General features: G+C 41.3%; 1 protein-coding gene across 1 annotated transcript in view; it reads left to right on the forward strand.

Moving 5' to 3' along the window:
• Window positions 1-13,661, forward strand: part of RFT1 (RFT1 glycolipid translocator homolog) — a 32,522-nt gene extending 18,861 nt beyond the window's left edge. The window contains exons 11-13 of the mRNA XM_084634995.1: window positions 3,354-3,459; window positions 6,813-7,062; window positions 12,516-13,661. Coding sequence (XP_084491121.1) covers window positions 3,354-3,459; window positions 6,813-7,062; window positions 12,516-12,680 — 521 coding nt within the window. The 3' untranslated portion in view covers window positions 12,681-13,661. The remainder of the gene's footprint in view (window positions 1-3,353; window positions 3,460-6,812; window positions 7,063-12,515) is intronic.
• The last annotated feature ends 9,526 nt before the right edge of the window (window positions 13,662-23,187 follow it).

Raw genomic sequence — 23,187 nt, forward strand, 5'->3', positions numbered from 1 at the left:
TGGAAGATAGACCATTGCTTAGAAGCACTATGTAATTACATTTGGCTCTAGACAGATTTGAAGCTAATAATTTGTAGGGTTCTATTTTATTCTTTTTGCAGGGTAATCCTTTGGGAGGGGGGCATTCCATGTGTTGCATTTTCAGATTTATGTAGCAATTAACTGGTATGTTTATAATAATGGATATCTTTATGAGAGTGGTGTTACAGATGCATTTTATATACAGTTTTGTGTGTGTCCAGTTCATCAGTGCAGCTGTAGGTTTCCATTATAACCTATTGTTGTTATCCTTCATTTCAAATCACATTTGACAGGGATTTAGAGCCAAATTCCTCCCTTGTGCATACATATCCAGCTCCCGTGGAGGCCTGTGGGTTAGTTTTGTCTATTTGAGTCCAGAATTTGGTTTTTAGTATTCAAGCTCTAAGTAGTTATCTTCAGTTTTAATCTGCTGGAGAGTTTAATTAGTGATCACATAATTTTTTTCAAGATTTCCCATGGTTGAAAGTTACTTTAAAAGGTAATGTGTGTTTGGTTATTCCATAATGCAGTATTACCAACCCCAAGAGAGCAAAAATCATGAGTCAATCTTCCACAGTCCCAACAAAAAAGATATTGTGGGTTCTTTTTATTGGTTTTCCAGCTTCTGAATCTTTAGGGTCATGTTCTGAAGGCTTGCTTTGCAACCAAGAGGGCTACAAACTTCTTTATTTTTAAACATGGAAAGCTGAGATGCTTGCTTAATTACATGATTCCAGGAGCCAAAGGTTGAGGAAAACACCAAGTATTATGAGACTTGTGATAAAAGTATCAGAGCTGTCAACAAAACAAAGAAGGGTGTGTTTGTGTCTTGTGTGTGGCTTTTTTTTTTTTTTTTAAGACTAGCAAAAACATTTATTTGAAAACTGCTTCTGTACTGAGCATACTATTTGTAAATCTATAAAATTATGATGCAGGTCTGTGGCAATCGTTATATGTATTATTCAAAGCTGTTAGATTATTCAAAACAGTAATCACTGTCTCAGTAGTATTCACTGGGGGTGATTTGGGTTTAAGATTTAACAGTTTCAGTGCAGCTTTACATGTTAAAGGGTAAAACGTACAACTGGAAAATAATTTCTATAGGCTGTTGGCTTTTCTTCGTAGCCCAGAAGAACTGACACTACTCCTAGAGACTGGTACAAGTCCTTTTTCTCCTGGCTTTCTTCTACCTAACACAAAATCAACACATCAACTATCCCTGCCCCTAATCTGGGATCTGCTGGAGGAGCCTATGCATTCCCTACATGTTGGCTATCTATTGGCCACTTGCCTGAGAGTCACCCTGCTCCAGTGCCTGATACAGGTGCCAACCTGCTTCCTGTAACTTTCCTTCCCCCACCCTATCCATGGGTTTACTGCCAGAGCCTCCCCACTCCTGGCAGATCTCTTCCCAGCTGAGCTACTTGTTAGGTTTTATAATTGCCTGATCCCTAGCTGATTTCTCTCAGTTGGGAGGCAGCTGATCTGTCAGTTGAGGCTGGGCGCAATTTCAGTTAAAGGGTCAGCCTTCCTGAGACATTTCACTTCAATCTGGAGACACTGACAGTGCCACAATAAGATATTAATATTCTGACTGACAAACACTTATATCTTTAATACTGAAAAATTACAAGGAAAATGGAAAACCTTACAACACAATTTATTACATGGAATATATAGGAGCTTTATAGTGTGAAACATTGTCCTTTGAATACCACTAACTGAATAACAGGAAGAAAGTTGCAATTACTTTATTCAATTTCAAGATAATTAATTTGAGAGACATTGTAGCTCCATGAAGACCCTTGTTACTTATCTTTAAGGGGGTAGGCCGGACATAGGCTTGTAACAATTGCTGTTGCTTCTGCTGTCCTTTAATCTGCAATTTGATAGTATGGTGCAAAATACAATCAAAGAGGGTGAGCAATAAATATAAGGACTTAAATATTACCACCTGTTCCTCAAGAACTTTGGACTCTTGACAGATTAAGATGCATGTTTGGAAGCCCACATTGGTTTTTATAGAGAATTTTTAGCAATAAAGAAACATGACATGCATCAGTTGTCAATACATCTGTTCTGAGTACATATTTTATCACTAATCCTCTTAGATTTTTATTAATTTCAGGAAAATGAAATTTCTGAAAGTGGGTTGTTATAGATTAGCAGCAGTTAGCTCTTTTTATCAAGAGAGCATTTTCTATCCCCTTGCTTGCATCACTTGCTATCCTATTTCCCCCTCTAAAATGTAAAGGGGGAAATGAAAACAGCTGTTACTCACTGTGGGCCCAATCTATCAAACATTAACTGTACTTAAGGTATTAGCCTCTTCACTTCAGGAGGACTACTCGTGTGTTAAGTCACTCTCAAGTATATTCACAGGATTGGGTCCTATGAAGGTGAATTCCTAAATGTGACATGCTGACTTTTGTATCTACCCTGATTTTCCTTGAGTATCTGTCAGTTGTGTTAAATTATTTCATTTCCCTTTTTTCTTGCGTGCTTGTAGCCTGACTTTGATTGCCTGTATGTGCATCTGCATAGAGTTGAAGACTTTCTCTTCACCTTAAAGATATGTGCTGTACCGTGGCTGCTCAGGAAGTTACTCCTCAGAACTGAGACAGAGGGATAGTGCACAGTGTAATAACCCTGATCAATTAAGTCTGTTTTTTGGGATATGAGTTCATTTGCCAACATTCATTTTTTGCTACCAAAGCAAACTGAAATGTTAGCTGCCATTTTGTAATTTTCTCACCTTTACAAGTTCACGTGGGAATCTTTCTTTTTTAAAGGACATTAAACCAGTTTCCAAAACTAGGTGTAGAATTTTTAACTCCTTTATAAATCACCTATGTCCCATTAAAAATATTCATGTAACTCCCAGTTTAGCACAGTTGCTATCTGTTTCTTATGACAATATATCCGGGCTGGAGTATATATCTTCTCCCTTGCTTCCACCTCTTGAGAATTAGCCTCAGACTTATTCCCTAAATCCTCTACAATAGACAATGCTGGATTTAACAAGTTTTTGTCTTTCTTAAAGAAATCTCAACTATTAAAATATCCTTTTGACTATGGGGGAAAAAAAGATCTGAGCTACAAGTGATGTCCTTGGCTTTTTGTTTAGTCTACTCATTTTCTTGTAATGGTATTGATAGGAACATGCCTGTGTAATTTAGATTACAGATTGAACTTGAAAGTAGCTGTAATGGTAAAATCATCATTGAAAACATTTGTGGGGTTGATCTTTGAGCACCAGTAGATATAAGAAGTATATACATGAGGCTTCATTATAAGAATATTGGTTCATTTATTGTTTTATTGTTTTTTAGGTCCTGGTCTCCTGCGCTGCTATTCTTTATATGTCCTCCTACTTGCTGTCAATGGAGTAACAGAATGTTTTGCATTTGCTTCTATGTGCAAAGAGGAGGTAGACAGGTAGGCAAGAAGGTTTGTGGATCCATTAATAGCCCCTAAAGTGTTCCCGAAAAGCAAATTTGCTGCAGGTGTGACTGTCAGTCTACAGTGCATCTGTACCTAGAGGGAAGGCTTAAGGGGAGGAGAGCGGGGTGGGAAAAACACTTCTGAAATTCAGGTGCCTTTTTACACACTGTTGTTTCACCACTTAAGCTTCAGTTTTGATTTTCACATCTTCAGTGCCAGTTCTAAAGCAGTGATACATTCTCAACTAATATAAATATGATCAAAATGTTTAGACTCTGGTTCCTAAGGTTACATACCTAAATCCATACGTATGTGTTTCAGTAAGTAACTTGATTTACGCTTTGCAGCCAGCACCCACTCCTCCCTTTGAGGTTAAAGGGTGTTCATAGCTTCTCAGCACCTCTGAAAAACAGGCTACTTATTTAGCAGCCTAAATATAAATTAGTTGGATAACTTGGGCACATATAAATTTGGACGTTATATACACAGAATACATATCTAGTCAAAGTATGAAATGGAAGAAAATATTTGAGGGGGAAAAAAAATCCTAAACCTTAGTTTCCATACATGTGCACATTGAGTAGTTTTAAAAGTATCTTCCAATAATAGCAATATTTTTTATTATAAAATATATTGCTTTAGTAATACATCTAATTTAAAAATTTCAGTTATAAAAATATTCCATCTCAAGTATTTTTCTGAATGAATGAAATTTCCTGTCTATATTTTCTCATATTTCGTTGACTATTTTAATTGCTAATTATTTCCTATTTTTCTGAAATCTGTGCTGATGTGCAGCAGAGGCTGTTTTAGTTGACTGGGAGAAGGGTTGATGCATAATGCTTATGACTACCAGCTTTGGTCACTGTTAAGTGGCACTAGAAAAAAATTTTTGGTTCCAAACTTTTTCAAGGAGAGGGTTTCACTATAAAGAATTTGCCAATCTCAATTATAGATTTGACTCTCCTTTAAAGAAAAATATATAAGCACTAAATACTGTATTGTACACCATGTCTTATTACCTTATTAATTCTAGGCAAGTGAACATAAATATTTGGCAGCACAAAAGACAGAGTATTAGGCAGTATATCAGTTAATTTGGTCCAGGGTTTTTATAATACATCATGAAATAGCTGTCTTATTAAATAATATACATAAAACTCATTGAACTTCAAGTTTTGTCAAAAGTTTGTCAAAGGACTCTTTCATGGAAAACCTAGTGTCAACTCCCCCCTCCCCCCCCGCCCCCATCAGCTCAATTTCTGCGGCATATTGGTGAGTTTAAAAGTGACATAGTTATCAATATAAGAGGACTGCCAAAATAGCATAGTAATATAAGAATATTCATAAGACTATTTTTGGATTGGCAAACATCCTGCCTTGAGGAAACAGGTTTGTATGTCATGTGACTTGGCACTGAGAAAGTTTTCACATTTATATTTTAAACATGTATACTGTTTTGACCAAAGTCTTTATTAGATTAAATTATCAGACTTTACAGGTTTGAATGTCTGAGCCACTGATCCATTTTAAATGTCAATTTAATTAAAAGTTTAATTTTCCAATTGTGAACTTTTTATTTCACTTCATCAAAAGAATCCCCAAAATTGAAACTTTAAAATTAGTTACTATTATTAGATTTTAAAGCTAACTTTTAACACATTTTGTGATAATTGCCTGCTTTCGTGAGACTGTATGCCTATCATGTCTTTTTGGCAATCTAGGCAAAAATATGGCAGCATACACTGCGTTTTAACCACAACCTTATGGCAGAATAATTGCTGTCATGGTATAATTATTTTCTGTTGATTTGAAAAAGTGCTATATTAATTGCGTCTCATTTTAAATTTTCAGTTTTTGTCAGATGTACAATGCATTTTAAGGCTGCAGATTCATGATCTGTGCTTAATTGGGAAATACAACAGCTGCAGAGTGTTCATATAATGGAAGACAGCAGAACTTGTCATTATCAGCTGTACTAATGCTGCCTTGAAGTTATTCACTGTAGTCTTTTAGACTAGGGCTGTAATGTTGAATTAATCCCTATTTTCCTGAATTAGTTATTAGTTCACATCTATTTTAGCTGTCTTTCTGGGTGTGACTTTCAACTAATAAACTTGTTGCAATTCAGGATGATCATGTATCAACTGGATATTTTTCTATGGATACTATAAAGAAATAGAAGTTGGATCAAGTGAAGTAAATTTTCATCTAAGTTTCTGTAGGGGCAAAATGGTTGGTATAGCTCTCTGCACACTGATTGCACATATACTTCATGTTGGAGTAACCACATGTCCAGCAATCCGGAAGACATGCATAAGTGCTTGCTGAAAATTAGTAGATGTTACACACATGCAAAGAGTGGGGTGTGTGTGTATATAATATTGAACTGTGCCATATTAAAAATTACTACTGCACTTTAGTTCAAATTAAAATAGATTAATATTTCTTGCCAAAAGTGTTTTTATTTAGACTATAGCCCTTTCCCAATATTGGCTATTTTAAAAAACTAAGTAGGCTATAACTATACAGTTATATATTAAGTTTTAATGACCATCTGGCTTTGTTTTTTTAAGTCAGAACCTTGTTCTGTTCTATTAAGAGGTGGGCTTCATCTCCCAACTTCCTTCACCCTCTCTATTTATAAAGGCTAACAGACTGCTGGCCTTACTAAAACTAGCAACAGGCCTTTATTCAGCAGCGTGCAACAACTCCCTGTTACAAGACTTTTGCACTCTTGCTTTTCATATACCGAGAGAGATTTTAGACTGAACCAGCTGACTTGCATGATCTTTTCAAAGTGCTGATTTGTAAGTGAAGTAAAATTTTTAACCAAGGTTTACAGAAGTTTACGAATGTGCCTCTTGTTAAGAATTTATAATATAGGGTAGAAATCTTCAGATTTTGCAAGCTTAATTAGTCAAATCTGGTAAGAGAAATCAGAAATGTATAGTTCACTATTAAAAATAAAAATCTCACACTTAATGTGGCTCTTCCTTTGTTTTCCTCCACACCCTTCAGCGAGCCGTTTTTATGAACACCTCTTAATTTGATCCCTACCCTACTGTTTATGTTCAAAATTAACCATAATTTGGTTTCTTCTTTTAGGGGGAAAAAATTGTGGGACTCTTGCTGACATGGGTGATAATGGATAAATATTTTCACTGCATACACTGCTTAACTCAGAGACTAACAAATTTATTTGAGCATAAGCTTTCGTGAGCTATAGCTCACTTCATTGGATGTCTCTTAAGGTGCCACAAGTACTCCTTTTCTTTTTGCGAATACAGACTAACACGGCTGCTCCTCTGAAACATTGCTTAACTTGTTTCTCTTTTTTCCTTTAGGTTCAATTTTGTTATGCTGGCCTTGTCCTTCACATTCTTGTGCGTCTCCTATTTCTTGACTCAGTGGCAAGGCAGTGTAGGCTTTATCCTTGCAAACTGCTTCAATATGAGTATTCGAATAGCACACAGCATTCACTATATCTACAATTACTTCAAAGAGAGCTCTTACAGACCTTTGAAAGGGCTGCTACTCTCGCCATCACTAATTTTTGTTTATATTATAAGTGGAGTAGTCACTGTTTTTTCAGAGGTGAGTGTTTCTCAGATTTCACTATCATTCTTGTAAAAGTTTGCTCATGTCAAGTAATTAGAAAATATAATTAGTGAGATTCTGATAATAAAAAAACTAAAGGACATGCAAGTAGAGTATGAGCATAGGCTAATAAAATGCTATTACAATTTTGCAAGGCTGATTATATGGTATATATGTATATGAGACAAAGGTGCATGATGATAAATGCAATTTATCACATGGGTATTACCATACATAGTGGTGTGTGTGTGTGTGTGTGTATGTACAGAATATCTATCAATGCCACGTGGCAGGGGTCTGATAGATTAATGAATCATGCTGTTTTTTCCCATACCATCTGTTCTCTGCTTACTAATCAATCTTCATGGATCTTATTTCAATATCTCCAATCTCCCAACAGCTTCAAACAGCAATCAATAAAAAAAAAAAACTTGCCACAAAAATGTTCCCTCTTTTTTGCCCCTGCCCCGGCACCCCCTCACCAGTATGTGGCATTCCTCCCCCATTTACACCTACCTAGGGTAGAAGATGGGCAAGGTTCAGTCCTGCAGCTTAAGATTTTCTGTGGCAACGATTACATGAATTAAGTCGAATATCCCATGGCTCTGAGGGGTAGAAGCTAGAGCTTATATTGGAAAGGGAGATTCTTCTTCGAGTGCTTGCTCATGTCAATTCCATTCTAGGCATGTGCACGCCCATGTACACAGTCATCAGAGATTTTTACCAACTGCAGGGTCAGCTCTGGTGCCCCCTTGAGTGCCGTGTTCATGTGTTGGTATATTAGGCACCGCCACCCTATGCCCTCTGTTCTTTCTTACTGCCCGAGAGGTTGGTCGGATCACCTTGTCTTGCACAGCAAGAGTGTTAGCAGTTCTTAATAGCCCATTGTTATTCCCTTTCTATATAGTTTGTAGGTACACTTTAAATAAGTGTTTAGTTTAGTGGTTAGAGTACCAGCTGGAACTTCACCCTGGAGCGGGTTATGCTCTGTTCTCCGGGCTTTAATCTATGTTCATTGTGCAACAGGCCGATGCCTCTCGGTGATCCTCCCAGCAGCTGTTTGAAGTGCTTGGGAGAATCCCATATAAAGAATAAGTGCAGGATTTGCAAAAACTTTCATCCCAGAACCCAAAAGGAGAGGGACATCCACTTGAGAGCCCTCCTGATGGAGACCATGCTGCGCCTGACATCAGAGCCCTCCCCACCGGATTTCGCTCCAAGCACCTTGGCATTGGTGTGACGGCCCTGCTGGCATTGGGGTCCTCCCAGCACTGATTTCCCCCCCTCGCCGGTGCCCAAGAAGTGTCCAAAGAAAAAGGGCTCCCTGGCACCGTCAAAGGAGGGGAAGGGGGCTCTGGGCAAAAGACCAAGTTCAGGCCACATGCACGCCCCAAAGTTACATGCTACGGTTGGACCCCCTAGCCCAGCCAAGGATCCGAAACTCAGGAGCGGTAGAGGATCCTGACTTCTAGGCCAAAGACCTGGTGGGCCTACTAGTACAGCAAATGCCACGCCAGGTGCTGGCAGTGACTAAGGCCCTACGGCACAATGACAAGCCAATCATGGAACCTCCCCAAAGGGTAGGGGAGCACCTTTGGTCCCTGAATCACAGGCATTCACTCCTGTCCCCACAGCCTAGGACATCAGTCGCCGGCTTGAAGGCACAGGTCCCTGGCGCCGCACTCTCCTTCCATGAGACACAGATCAACGGAACCGACGCACAGGTCCCCACACTCCTGATACCAGCCAGCCTCCCGCCTATGATCACCTTAGCACAGATCTCTATCACCCAGGCTCAACCCGACTCAACCCAGACCTTTGGAACACATGGGGTCCAGAGACAGGCGTTTTGAAGGTGCGACCTAGTACAGCGACCCAATCAAGTACTTGGATCTACCCTCCTGTTCTTTCCTCAACTGCCTGTGCCTCTTTCGATTGACATGGTCACGAGTGGCATCTGACTGTTGGATGCTCAACACAATATCCTTGGCCACACCCTACAGTTCTCGACTGCTCCCCCACATCCCTTCCCTGTCTCTCTTTAGGGGCCCTTCTCATGAGCAACTCCTCGCTCAGGAGGTGGGAAAACCTCCTAATGTTGGGACTGGTTGAGGAGGTCCCTCGGGATGTGAAGGGAAAAGGATTCTATTCCCAATATTTCCTAATCCCGAAAGCAAAAGGGGGCCCAAGACTCATCCTGGACCTGCCTCACCTCAACAAGCATCAAGCAACAAACATCTCAAGAAGTTGAAATTTCACATGCCCTCCGTGGCCTCCATCGTCGCTTCCCTGGATCCAGGTGTACTGCCCTCGACTTTAATGACACATTTCCATTTTCCCAGGACACAGACAGTTCCTCTGTTTTGTGTTGGGCCAGCACCATCTCCAATTCACGGCACTGTCCTTTGGTCTCTCATCAGCCCCGACAATATTTACAAAGTGCATGGCGCCAGTGGCCGCTTACCTGAGGTGTTTGCAGTGTTCACATTTACCCATGCCTCAATGTCTGGCTGATCAAGGGCTGGTCTCCACATCAGGTGTGGCGGCACCTTGATTTGATTTGCTCCACATATCACAATCTAGGTCTATTCATAAATGAGAAAAAAATCGATGTTAGTTCTGGTGCAGCGCATAATGTTTATAGGAGTGGTCCTTGACCCTACTCAGGCCACGGCCTTCCTCCCTGAAGCCTGATTCTGTGCTATGTCAAACCTAATCTCATATATGCAAGACCACTCTCTCACCACCACTCTCACGTACTTGAGGCTGTTGGGCCATGTGGCAGATTGCACTTATGTGGTCTGGCATACACGGCTCCGTCTCAGGCCCCTACAGGCGTGACTGGTGTCGGTCTGTGTCCCCAGCAGGCACAACATAGACAAAGTAGTCAAGGTTCTGGACCACATATTGTCGTCGCTCGCTGGTGGTTGTACCCCGCTTCGGTGTTGGAGGGAGTCCCCTTTGTGGCCCCATCAGTTATCCTGGTTTGGATCTGGGGTGAGGAGCCCACCTGGGCATTCTTGGTATGTAAGGTCATTGGTCAAGTTGCGATCGCTCCTTACATATAAATGTCAGGGAGCTCAGAGCAGTATGCTTGGCCTGTCAAGATTTTCTGCCTCATATAAAAGGCAGGGTGGTTCAAGTCCTGATGGGCAATACTTCTGCTATGTTCTATATCAACAAGCAAGGTGGAGCCTGGTCCTCAGCTCTTTGCCAAGAAGCCCTCAGGGTCTGGAACATTTGTTCAGCTTGCCATTCATCTCGTGGCCGCACACCTCCCTGGGACGAGAAACATTTTGGCAGATCGCCTCAGCAGGACCTTCTCGTCTTGCCACGTGTGGTTGCTCCCTCCGGAGCTAGTCAGCATAATTTTCCAAAGGTGGGAAACTCCCCAGGTGGACTTGTTTGCATCCAGGCACAATAGAAAGTGTCTCACTTTCTGTTCGATTCGGGGGACTGACAGAGGCTCTCTGTCAGACGCTTTTCTGCTCCCGCAGTCGGGGGCTCTGAAGTACGCCTTCCCTCCAGTGCCGTTGATCTAGAAGATCTCTAGTTAACCTCATGAAGATCAAGCAGGACAGAGGAAAAGTAATCCTGATAGTGTCATCTTGGCTGCACCAGCACTGGTTTGGTATGTTGCTGGACCTCTCGGTGGCTGCCCTGTTACAGCTACTGCTCCAGCCAGCCCTGTTGTCTCAGAACCATGGCAGACTGTTACAGCTAAAACTGAGGGTGCTGCACCTGACGGCCTGGCTGCTGCATGGTTGAATACAGATGAGCAGATATGCTCGGCTGGTGTCCAGCAGGTCCTGCTGGGTAGCAGAAAGCCCTCTACCAGAGCAACCTACATGGCCAAATGGAAACGGTTTACATGCTGGACTTCAGATAAAGGTATTTGACCCCGAGAAGGCCTCACTGCAGTTAATCCTGGATTATCTCCTGCATCTTAAACTCCAGGGTCTCTCTCTTTCATCTGTTAAGGTCCACTTGGCCGATATTTTGGCCTTTCATCCTCCGATCAAGAGCAGGTCGGTTTTTGCCCATGACATGATTGCTAGGGTCCTCAAGGGCTCTCGCACCAGAGACCCTGTTCCTCTGTGGGACCTAAATCTTGTGCTGTTGCGGGCCACGGGAGCCCCCTTCTAGCTTCTGGCTTCTTGCTCCCTCCTCTCCTGAAAGGTCACTTTCTTGGTGGTAATAACGTCTGCCCACAGGGTCTCCGAGATTAGGGCACTTGCCTCGGAGCCACCCTTCACGGTCTACAACAACAAGGTTCAACTGTGACCACATCTGGCCTTCCAACGCAAGGTTGTTTCGCAGTTTCATATGACTCAGGACATATTCTTACCTGTCGTCTTCCCTAAACCTCATAAGTCAGAGGAGGAAGCACAGGTTGCACTCTCTGGACATCAGAAGGGCACTAGCTTTCTACATTGAGAGGACCCAGTCTTTTCATAAGTCACCACAGTTATTTGTCGCAGTGGCTGACAGGATGAAAGGTTGTCCGGTGTTGACCCAGAGAATCTCATCTTGCATTAGTGCCTGTATCTGCTACTGTTACAATGCTGCCTTTGGTGGACCAGTATTGCAAGCTGTACGACCACGAACTCCGAGTCCACCTCCATAGATACTGCTTGTGAGTCACCTTGAATGGAGTCGACATGAGCAAGCACTCGAAGAAAAAATGGTTACTTACCCACCTTTCATATCTGGTGTTCTTTGAGATTGTGTTGCTCATGTCCATTCCGTTACCCACCTTCCTGCCCCTCTGTCGGAGTTGTCAGCAAGAAGGAACTGAGAGGGCATAGGGCTGGTGGCGCCTGATGTGCCAACACATGAGCGCAGCACTCAAGGGGGCATCACTGCCAACCCTATGGATACCGCGAATGCAAAAATCTCCAGTGACTGTGCATGTGGGCACACACACACCTAGAATGGAATTGACATGAGCAACACATCTCGAAGAATAACAGTTAACAAAAAGTAGGTAACCGTTTTCCCCCAGATTTCCAATACGTCCGTCTTTTAAACATAGGTGGATATATGGTTGCAGAAATGAAGGAATGTGTAGCCTTAATCTCAACACATAACAAGAAAATAGTTTTCCTAAGTATATCAATTAGCTTCATGTGTGCATAGTGAATGGTATATGATGGCATATAACTTCTACAATGATCAGGTATATACCAAATGTTTGTTTATTTTCATAGAAATTGTATTCTAAAAATATTAATAGGGCCATTATTAGCTATAATATTTTGTAGGTTCAAATTATGCTAGCCAAATCTATCTGATTTCCTTGCCTGAGACTGGCAGCCGGATGACCACCTCAGTAGTACTGGTATTGTGGTCAAGAGAAGTATTAGAGCCTACTTGTCATTGATGCAGAGCATCCACCTCTCCATGAGTAATCTTTCTACAACTGCTTGATTACTTTGTTTTCTTTGTAGGTATTCTTGTGCTGTGATAAAGGCTGGCTTGCAAGGCTGATTCACATCACTGTGGGAGCTCTGTGCTTTGCAGCAACACTTATCACTATATTCTTCACAGAGACCAAGATGATTAACTTTGTTAGAACTCAGTTCCTGTCACAATATACCAAGAAAGAAACTTAAAATGATCATGTACGGAATAATTATGTATTTTTATGTTTGCTACAAAGGTATATTTTATATATTAAATATGCACAGGATAAGTTTTACACTGTGTAGCTGAAATGGAAATATTTGGCAACCAGATACTATTTCCATTTTCAAATAATTTAAACTCATAAAAGCTTCCAACATAAATTATACCAACCCTGAACCAGGTAATTCTCCTTGTCATTCTTATCAAAGCTTTTTCCTTCATAACAGTATTGCCTAACTTTGTTTTTTAGCAGAATGAAATAACTAGGACTTACACTTCCTTGTAAGTGCAAGATTTCCTTGCAAATCTTCCTTGTGGGATGCTCCCATTGTTACAAATGGGACTACTAAGTGTGATGGTGTTAAAGAATTAGACTTTACCCACTTTTACACAACTATCAAATATTAAAATGGATGAATGACCCTTCCAAGTAAGTGATGCCACACTTAATTATTAAGAAAAAAAATATATATATATACTGTGTTCAAGGAGAACAACGCTGGACAGTAGAGCATGAACTAATAGTAACTTAATAGTATACAGAAACAACATTATCCAGTACAAAGAAATTGACTTACTAATGTTGGGAAACATGAAACAATTTGGAACAGAAAACTTCAGACATTTTATGTTATAAACAAATAAATGGAATGCACAAACTTGTATACATATGCATGTGGATTGTGCAAGAGTGCTTGTTTTTCTACATACTGTTTACTTACCAGGGTATTGACTAGTATGCCAAAAATGTACTTCAGTGTTTACTAAAGTACACAATATTGTATTTTGGAAGGAAGTTCTGCAAAATGTAAGCCCCTCTCTGTTCTTTCTCCTGGGTGCAAGTCACAGCTGAAATTTCCCAAAGTCCAGAAGGTCAGTAGAGTTAAACTTAAATTCTATAACTTTTATTTTATCTTTATTTTTAGTTAATTTATAAATACTAGTGCAAACAAAAATTTAAATAAAAATATTCCCTCATAATTCACATGTGTGAAATATGTCCCAAATGTCTGGATGACCAAAATGGCTTGTGTGTGTGTGTGTTGTATTATATATAATATATATAACCTTCCATCTAACAATGAAGCTTATCTTTTCACTTGCTCACAACTTTCTGAATAGTTGCCATGGATAGACTCCAGGGTTAACCTTAACCCATATGTGACTTTTTTGTTGTTGAAAACTGGAGGCTTTGGAATTAGAGAAATACTAATGAAGCTTAAAACACATTTAGCATACTTCTAAGAACTGAACTCTGAAATTTCAGATTTCATAAGTGGCAGGTTTTTAATGATCAACATTCATTTTGCTAAGTTTGGACAGATCAAAAAAGTCAAGTGATGAAAAATATGTGCTGGTGCATGTACAGTGTGTGGTTCTTACTGAATTTTTAATTGTTAGTTGTCTGAGATGCTGTGGAGTTGTGTAAAATCCAGTATGGTAATGTTATGAACTTAACTCAAAACTACAAGAACACAAGCTCAGAACTAAGCTATAGAGTCCAAATTGTCATCTCCACTTCTAGAGAAAGATATGTGAAAATGTCAATAACCGTCAATTGTGCAAAAGCACACATTTTTGGCTAATTGTGCTTTGGAAGACTTGGCCAGGATACACTTTGACATGCATGTTATCCCAGGTTTGTTTATAAAATTCCTGCAACAGTTAAAGCTGAGCCTGTCACAGTTGACACCCTGATTAAGTAAAGCATTATTAAGCACTATGCTTAACTTCAAGCACATGTTTAAGTCCTTTGTTGAAATCCAGCTTCTGTTCAGCACACGCTTAAATGGGCTTTGAACTGGGGCCTAAATATCACAAGTACCTGGCCCTTGCTGTTGACCCTCCATCCCTTGAGGGTGAGATGGTAATCTTATGGTATGGGTGAGAGGCAGGAGTAGATGATCTGCTAATAAGGCTGTGCTGCCAGTAGGAAGAAGTCTGGGGAGCAATGTGTGGATTTCTTGGTCCTCCATTTAGTTGTTCTGAAATCCCTGATGCTTCCCAATGATTCATTGGAATAGCAGAGGGTTTGAAGGCAATGAGCCTCATCCCAATCCCTTTTCAGGAAAGGAACTCCTTCTGACACTATCTCCAGCTGCACCAGTTTGAACTCTCAGGGTTTACTAAATTATTTTGTTTTCCTCTGGAGGTTTTTCTGTAAGAGGTCAGGATTTGGCTTGTAATAAAGTAGTATATACCATAAAAATACTTCAGCAAAATGTCATGGATTTGAGAGAGAGAGAGAGACCTTTACAGACCTAAAAATATATTTTTGCAGAAACTTGGGTGCACAGGGTCTTTCCTTATGTTGGTGGTGGTGTTTTCAATTCTTAGCTGGAAGGTGGTAGTAGCCTGATGCTCTGCTGCTTCTGTCTGTCTGGGTACAAAGTTCTTCTGATTAAAATGAATGCAACAGTTTCATTTAAATGTGTCCATTTGAATAGGTTTGGCTTATTTTTGTTTGTTTTTCCCTCTCTATTCTCTTACAACTTTTTTCGTGGCTTCTAGTTTATTACAAATACAAATACAAATACAAAGCTCATGCTCAAATAAATTGGTTAGTCTCTAAGGTGCCACAAGTACTCCTTTTTTTTTTTTGCGAATACAGACTAACACGGCTGTTACTCTGAAACCTACAAATACATTGTGGAGTACCGGGCCTTGGATTGCAGAATGTCTAGATCTTTCCCATTTTGTTACATATTTGTAGAGTTTTATTACCTTCGGGTATTACTTCATCATCTAAAAGCACAAGACAGGAGTCAGACTTCCAGATTCTATTCCAGGCACTGTCATTTTATTGTTGTATGACTTGTGACTTCACTGTGTTTTCAGCATCCTAGTCCATAAAGTGAACTATAACTACATCATGGAGTATTGTGAAGTCTGAAAAATTTGTGTTTATGTAAAGTGTTCTGAGTACCTCTGATATAAGATGCTTTAGAAGTATGAATACGTTTTTTACCCTAATCTTGCCTGCCTTCTCCAGTGTGCCACAAAAGCTTTTCTTCATATCTGGCATTTTACCTTTGCTACTAACCATTTTCCCATTGATGAGATGAGGGTGGGAGACCTTAACGTTGTTCAGGAGAGATGATGTGCTATTTCTAACAATTTTGTCTAAAATAAGTAGTATACAGTTTGTAGTTGAAATTCTGAGTAATTTTCTTAAAAAGAATTGTTGCTTTGATTACCTACTGGAAAGGCCTTGGAAGGTTCTTTTTAACAATTGAACATGTCTTGCCTCCCAGTTAAGTGATTCAGGTCCTGACTGTAAATAATTACTGCAGGTTTAACCACTATTGATGACCAAATCAGAGAGGGTCTAATTTAATTTTGTCAATCAGCATTGATCAGTTATTCTTGTCTTTTTATAATACTGTATCTATTTCATAGATTTTCAGAAATTTAAAAAATTAGGTCATCTGGTCCATACCCTGGCTAAAGACCATATGATTTGCAACTCTGATTCTTTGTTCAGTCTTTTTAAATAACACTAACTTTCATAGGTTCTGATGTGGGAAAAAATATTGTGGGGTGTAGATGGGGATAGGATAGAGTAGAATAGATTAATAGTAATCAGCCAGTTGCCTTCAGGAAAATATTAATATGGTTCAATAAACTGTTGCTCAGTTACAGGCTTGGAATATATTCCTTTTTACGTTAAAAATGTGAGAAAATAGTAAGAAACTGTGAGGCTGAGAGATAGGAAGTGTAGGCCCTTGAAACTGCCTGCCTCAGTTCCTCGATTTTTGCAGGCTTTAATGTGAATGTTGTTCATAACTTTCCTGTATAAATTTTTTGTTGCAAAAATAGTGATTAAAATTTCAACCAGGTGCCGCAACGTAGTTTCAGTCCCCCTGTTGTGGATCCTGTTGTGGAGCTGCTCATAAAGCCTATGTCTTTGGTTCCTTGACTTTAGAGAGGCTCAAATTATTTTGCAGATATGCTGCAAAGACCTGAGGCTGAGCCTGGAGGAGGGCTAGTTTGCCTCTTTCTCTTCTGAAAATAGAATAATTATGTTGTGTGCTGATGTCAGATTGCACTGAGAGGAATGAGGTTAAGCAGTTGTTGCGTTCTAAGAGTGTAAAATAAGGATACTATTAAATTTTTTTACTTTTTTTGTCTTAGTGCATATGCCAAAGAGCTTACAGTTTCTTATATTTATGTATAATACCGAACACGAAGAAGACCTGAATGTAGTTGAGATATCTAGGTACTGTTATACAAATGAATCCATTTTCACACATGAAGTCACCCCGCAGACTTGGAAACTTTTATAACTTTTCCCATGGAATTTAATGGGAAAATACGTTTTGTAGTATTCCTGTGAGAAGCATGGTGAGCATATTTGCTCTGTTTTCCCCTTTGCTTCTGCCTAACTTCATGGATTTGTAACTTGGACTTATTTTTAGTTACGAAAATATTAGAATTTTTTAAAAAATTGAATCCATGCTTAATGTTTTTAGCAAGAGTCTTATGTAAAGTCACCTTGATTTACATAACTCATAATGAGTTTACATACTTTAAGGATTTGCGGTTGCTGACATGTTTCAGTTGGATTATACAGGAATCTATTTTGTGTAGAGCCCAGTCCTGTTCCTGATGACTAAAGGAGCAGGACTGATTCCCAAATTTGAAACTCTGTTTTCTAGTGTTTGTTTTACCCATAGCAGGTCAGATCCTGCTTCTCTTGCTCCCAATGAAATCATGTATTGTGATGAAAGTGATCAAGATTTGTCCTTATATAAGTAACATCTGAAAGCCTGAAACTGTTGGGAATTAACCTTCTGAGCCAGTCAGATGCAGGCTAAATATTATTCCTATGACTGTGCACATAGTTAAATTGCCAGACTCTCTCCTTTCTGACATATGTATGCAGATGAATTAGTCCTTAATATTATAAATATCTCATTTGCTAATTAAATCTCAAGGATAGCAGGAAATATGTTGTTTACAAGAATGTGAAATTAAGGCGGAAAAATTCATAATATTGATTTGCATCATCAGTCAGTGCTCAATTACTTCAGTGCAATCAGTTCCACTACTTAGTATTCATTTTTAACTGAAAAATCATGGCATATCAGAGCCGTATAATATTAATGGAATAAATGGATTCATCAATGAAGCGCTACCTCATTTTTGTACCTAATCAGCAATATTACAGAAGTCACATTAAGGATTTTAATAATCTTCAAGATAAATGGACAGAAATTGTCTTTAAATTTTGTATCAAATGCTGCCCACTTTTTGTATCATTTTCTTTTCTTACACAGTGCATTGTATTGACATTTAAATTTCACTGAAATAGCTGCTGTTAGTGCACAAATTGGCTTTCAGGGTGGGGAATAGGGCTGTGTGATCCAAGGAGAGTCCTGCTGGTTGTTCATACAGGGCTGCCAGGAACACTTTGTTCTTTTTTTTTTTTTTAAATTCCCCTAAATACCGTTGATTAAACAATTACATCTATTTAGTGTTTGCTTTTCTTGACTGGACAGCAAGTGCCTTTGTGAACACAATGTTCTATTTGTACAGTGTTAAGCACACTTGGTGATCAAATAATAAATGATAATGATAATTCAAATACAGTAGGAATACCTAAAAAGTAATATAGAGCCGTACTTGTCATGAAAAATGTATGTCCTGAAGGCAGGGCAGGTTCATAATATTTAATATATTTTTATACTGTGTGTTTTAAGTGATATTTTCTGGTAGGTAAACATCCAAATTTATAATTTGGTATGGAGATTGATGAAAATGATGCAAGGAGATATGTATACAGATGAATGTTGTATCAAAAGAAGTAGTGCAACCACTTAACTTATAAATATATGCAGTTAAGAACAGGTGATTAGTGCAGCATTGAAATATCTTTGCAGGAAAGTAGGCTTTTGGTGTAGAATAGGTATAAATCACAAGGTATAGAGGCCTTTTTTAATAATTTTTTTCTACAGATTGACCGTATGTTCCAGAATGCGTGTTTCAGTGTGAATAATAGAGGCACTAATTGTGTGTGAGTATTATCTGGTATGGGTCTTTGTGCTAGTGCTCTTATTTTTGTACATTGTAAATAGAATATTAGCTAAAGCTGAATGGTGTTTGAACTGATCTTGGAACTTTCAGATTCAGTGATTAGTTCCATGTTATTTCATCACATCTGTCACACGGGGTAGGACGGGAGATGGTGGCACAGAGGTAAAGTGACTCTCCAAGGATCATAAAGAAGGCCAGTAGCAGAGCTGGGGAGTAGAACTTCTCTCCGAAGTCCTAGTCCAATGTCCTGTTCACTAGATCATGCTGCCTCTACTCTAGACAGTATTTGAACAATTTTTTTTTCCAGATCATGATTCAAGAAATCATGACACACATTGACCCTTCTGCTAAGAGTGTTGGTGTAATGACCACAGACTATTCAAGGAATCCGGTTCATTCTACACCTGAAAAGCTTATTCTTCTTGCCTTTATCATTTACATTTCTGTGGACATCTACTGAGAGTATAAAGGGCAGGCATTGCTGGGCTAAGGATGCACTTTCGTTCTGGACTGCTATAGACCTCGCAAAAGCTTTAATTCAGGTGCTTGGGGAGAATGGCCTAATGCAATTTCAGGAATGTGATTTCTATAAATGTAAAATCCTTCACTATTTAAGACCATATTCTTTAGATAATCCAGGAGCCTTAGGAGATTAAAGTTTAAGGTTTTGCTGAACTCAAGCTTCAGAAAGATTGAATGAAATATATAGTTAACATGTCATTCATATACTCTGGCATAAATGGTTGTCAGTACCTTGTTTATAATGGCAGATGGTGTCAATAGAGTTACAGTAGCGATAAAGTTGTGATTTTCAAGAAATGACTGAAGTAGTAACACTTCTTACAGTTGCATTGCTAAATATGAAGTCCATCCAGACTCGGTCACCAGTTGGGGTAGTAATGCAAACCACACACTTGTGGGCACTCACTTTCCCTGCCTTACACTCCATGTAGTCATTTAGACTTGTGCAGCTGATGTAAAAGCCTGTGATTTTGGTTTTGGAAGTTGCATATCTACTTTGCATTCACTTTGCATTGGAATAATTTACTCTACCATGTGCAAAGCAGAGCCTCTACTACCTCAGTCCTTTTTTCTTTAAAAAGGTTCTTGTTCTGTTTGGTTTGTAAGTTATTTTGTTGAGCCAGACCCTTTACATTTGTTGCACTTTGCAGCTAGGGAAGGAAACATTGGAATGTGCTGAGTCTGGGCCCCTGGTGCAGTCCAGAGAAGATAGGAAGAGCCTGAGGTAGCATGTAGCTCCGTGGGGTCTCAGTGCCCCTACTCCCTGTGGAAAGCCCTAGCATCCAGGCTGCAGTCTCTGTCTCTCTCTCTCTCTGCTGCTGCCCTGCCTACAGCCTCCGCTTCCAGTCTGCAGTGCTAGGACTCTGGCAAGGGCTCCAAATTTGGTGGGGATGTGGGTGCCCCAGCCCCTTACCTCCCGTGTGGGAAGTTGGTTTCTGGTCACAGCTAAGTTTGCAGCAGGCCTGCAGCCAGGGAGGACATGTTCCAGCGCTTCCTTGCATGAGTGCAGCCCTGAAAACCTGCCTGTGGCCAAGGACTTTCTTCCAAAAATAAGTTGCTATGAAGTATCATGCCTGTTGCCAATATCCGAGTTCCATTAACATTGAAGTCAAGGGGCCAGGTCGTTTCTAAGCAAAGTGCTGCTATTAAGTGAAAGCTGTTAACATCAGGATTGCTATTAAGTGGTATACACTGTACCTTAGATAGGATAGAAACCAGAAAACACCCCCCCCACCTCCCAAAAAAAAAGCTTATTTTAAATCATAATTAATCTTAAACCAGCCTCCGGAATCAGGCTCCTCCACAGCATCATGAGCGGTGAACACGTGGGGTTGGAGATCTATAGGGCTGAGTTGCAACGTGCAGCACTTCAGCCAGAGGCTGGTAGAATGTGGCCTATGCTTGTGGAAAGCGGTAGGGGTGCTGCCTTCTCAGCTATATGCCACAGCTGGCATCAGAATTTTAAACCCTGCATTTCCTGCCTCCCGCCAGCAGAGAGTCGAGCTGCGGGCTTGGCTCAGCAGCGAGCTGCACGCTCTACTCTTGGTCTCAGTGGAACAGTCCCAAGGAGCCATGACCCTTCAGCCATGGCAGGGCACGTGAGGCATGAGGAGGTGGGGGGGGCATGCAAAGGGCAGTGGGGTGCAGAGAGGAGCAGGAGGGTGGTTGTAGTAGTGGTGGCATGGCTGGGGGGGCTGAAGGGCAGAGAGGAGCTGGGGTGAGGGTGGCACGTCTGGGGGGACTGAAGGGCAGTGGGATGCAGAGAGGAGCAGGAGGGTTGTGGACTGGCTGTGGGGGCTGAAGGGCAGTGGGATGCAGAGAGGAGCAAGACGGTTGTGGAATGGCTGGGGGGGCTGAAGGGCAGAGAGGAGCTGGGGGTGAGGGTGGCATGGCTGGGGGGCTGAAGGGCAGAGAGGAGCTGGGGGTGAGGGTGGCATGGCTGGGGGGGCTGAAGGGCAGTGGGATGCAGAGAGGAGCAGGAGGGTTGTGGAATGGCTGGGGGGGGGGCTGAAGGGCAGTGGGGTGCAGAGAGGAGCTGGTACCAGGAGCTTGGGTAGACAAGCAGGTACCACTCCCATTCTCTTTAGCACAATGAATCTGAGGCAGAACACAGTAAAAGACAGTCATAAGACAAGGATACAGACTTAATAAAATCAAATAGTGATTCGTAAGTTTTACATAGATTCTTGAAATCGTCATACCATCTCTTTTTGTCTTAATTATTTGTATCTGGGGTGCAGTGATGGCCTTTGGGAATGTACTAAAAATTGTGAGTAAGGCAGGGTTGAACAAAGGGAGTATGACAAGTACTGATTGCACAGTGACAAAAGGCAAATTTACTCTTGAGAGGATGCATCTCCCCTTTCTATTGCAACATGCTCCTTGGGTCAAGTGTAAAGTTGCCCAGTCTTTTTGTTATGTGGACAAAGTGATTTAATAACCAATTTTTCTTCTTTGAGTGCTGTCCCTGGGGGTGCTCCACTGTAGGTGACGGTGCATCCCGGCGCCGTTGATCGGAGATCTTCAGTAGCAGTGCCTGGTCAGGATGTACTCACTCAGTTGGTATCTCCCGTCTTGTTGGAATCTTCCTGAGTGCATGCATCCCGCACCCTCCTCAGTTCCTTCTCAACCGTCCTTGGCTGAAGACGGGACTCGGGGCAGTGCTGCCTCTCTTCCCTGGTCTCTGTAGGAAACAGTAACAAAGAACATAGAAATAGTTATTAGTTACATCCCAGTTGTTTCCCTTTCTTTAGAATAGTTACATAGTTTAGTTACTTAGTTTAAAAACAAACAAAAAACCACTTATTGCCTCAGGCTTGTCTCCTGCTGAGACACTTTCCCCTACCATTTCTAATTCAATATGCCAAGGGCTTCAGGATTCAAGAAGTGTGTTTCCAGTCAGGACTCCATGCCAAGATCTCATGGGCACTCACGATGTGTGAAGTGCCTTGGCGAAACACACGTCCCTGCAAAATGCCTTCACTGTGCAAGCCTCAAGACCAGAGCTCGTCGCAACAGGGACCTGCGGCTTAAAATGTTACTAATGGAAAAATCTCTGCAGCTGCCTTCGGAGACGGGGAAAGTTAAACCCTCTCCCTCACTCTCCCCGGCCAGATCAGAGCTAATTGGGAGCATGGCTTCACCCTCTCTGTAGCAGATGCAAGAAGCCCAACAGTCTCCGAGGAGAAACTTTAACAAGAGTACAGGGTCTCCCGCGAGATCCTTACCCTCTGTATTGACAGCGCAGAATGTGGGTGGCTCAGGCTGTCACAGCGCCTCAGCTGTGCTGGGAAGGCTTCCGCGGCCCCGAGCGCTTCAGCGCTAAAAATAGCCGCAGTGAGGACTGCGCGCTCTGCCCCAGTGCCGGGAAGAAAGTCGGCACCGAGCCTGCCTCGCGCCCCGGCACCAGCAGCGGACCCCCTGCAGGGCTGCTCCACACACCCCGGGGCACCAGTGAGGCTTTCAATTGACAATGCGCTAGAGCACAGTTCAGGCTCCGCGCAGCCCAGGGAGCAGGAGCAACAGTTTCTCACTCAAGGTGACCTCTCAGTACCACCTGAGCCTAACTCCCCACTCCTGGACACACAGGGCTCATTTTTTGAACAGCCGCTCTCCCCACCTGAACTGGCTACCTTTACTGATAGCGAACCTGATGTACAGCAGTATTCTGATACTGATACTGATACCTTTACTGATGTACAGCAGCAGGTGGAGTTCTCCCCACCTGCCTCTCCTTCTCCACCGGAACCTTTTCCGCCTCAGGGCATGGCTTACAACCACCAGTCTGTTTCCCTACTTCACCCCTCCGCGGATGGCACCTGGGTTCTCCTACCCTATGCCTTGGTGTCAGTGGTACCCTTGGCCACATCCTCCTACCACTCACCCTCAGACCTCTTCTACCAAACCACTACCTCCTTCTCTGCCTTGATCTCCTCT

Source organism: Lepidochelys olivacea, assembly GCF_965140295.1.
Source record: "Lepidochelys olivacea isolate rLepOli2 genome assembly, chromosome: 7".
Taxonomy (NCBI): Eukaryota; Metazoa; Chordata; order Testudines; family Cheloniidae; genus Lepidochelys; species Lepidochelys olivacea.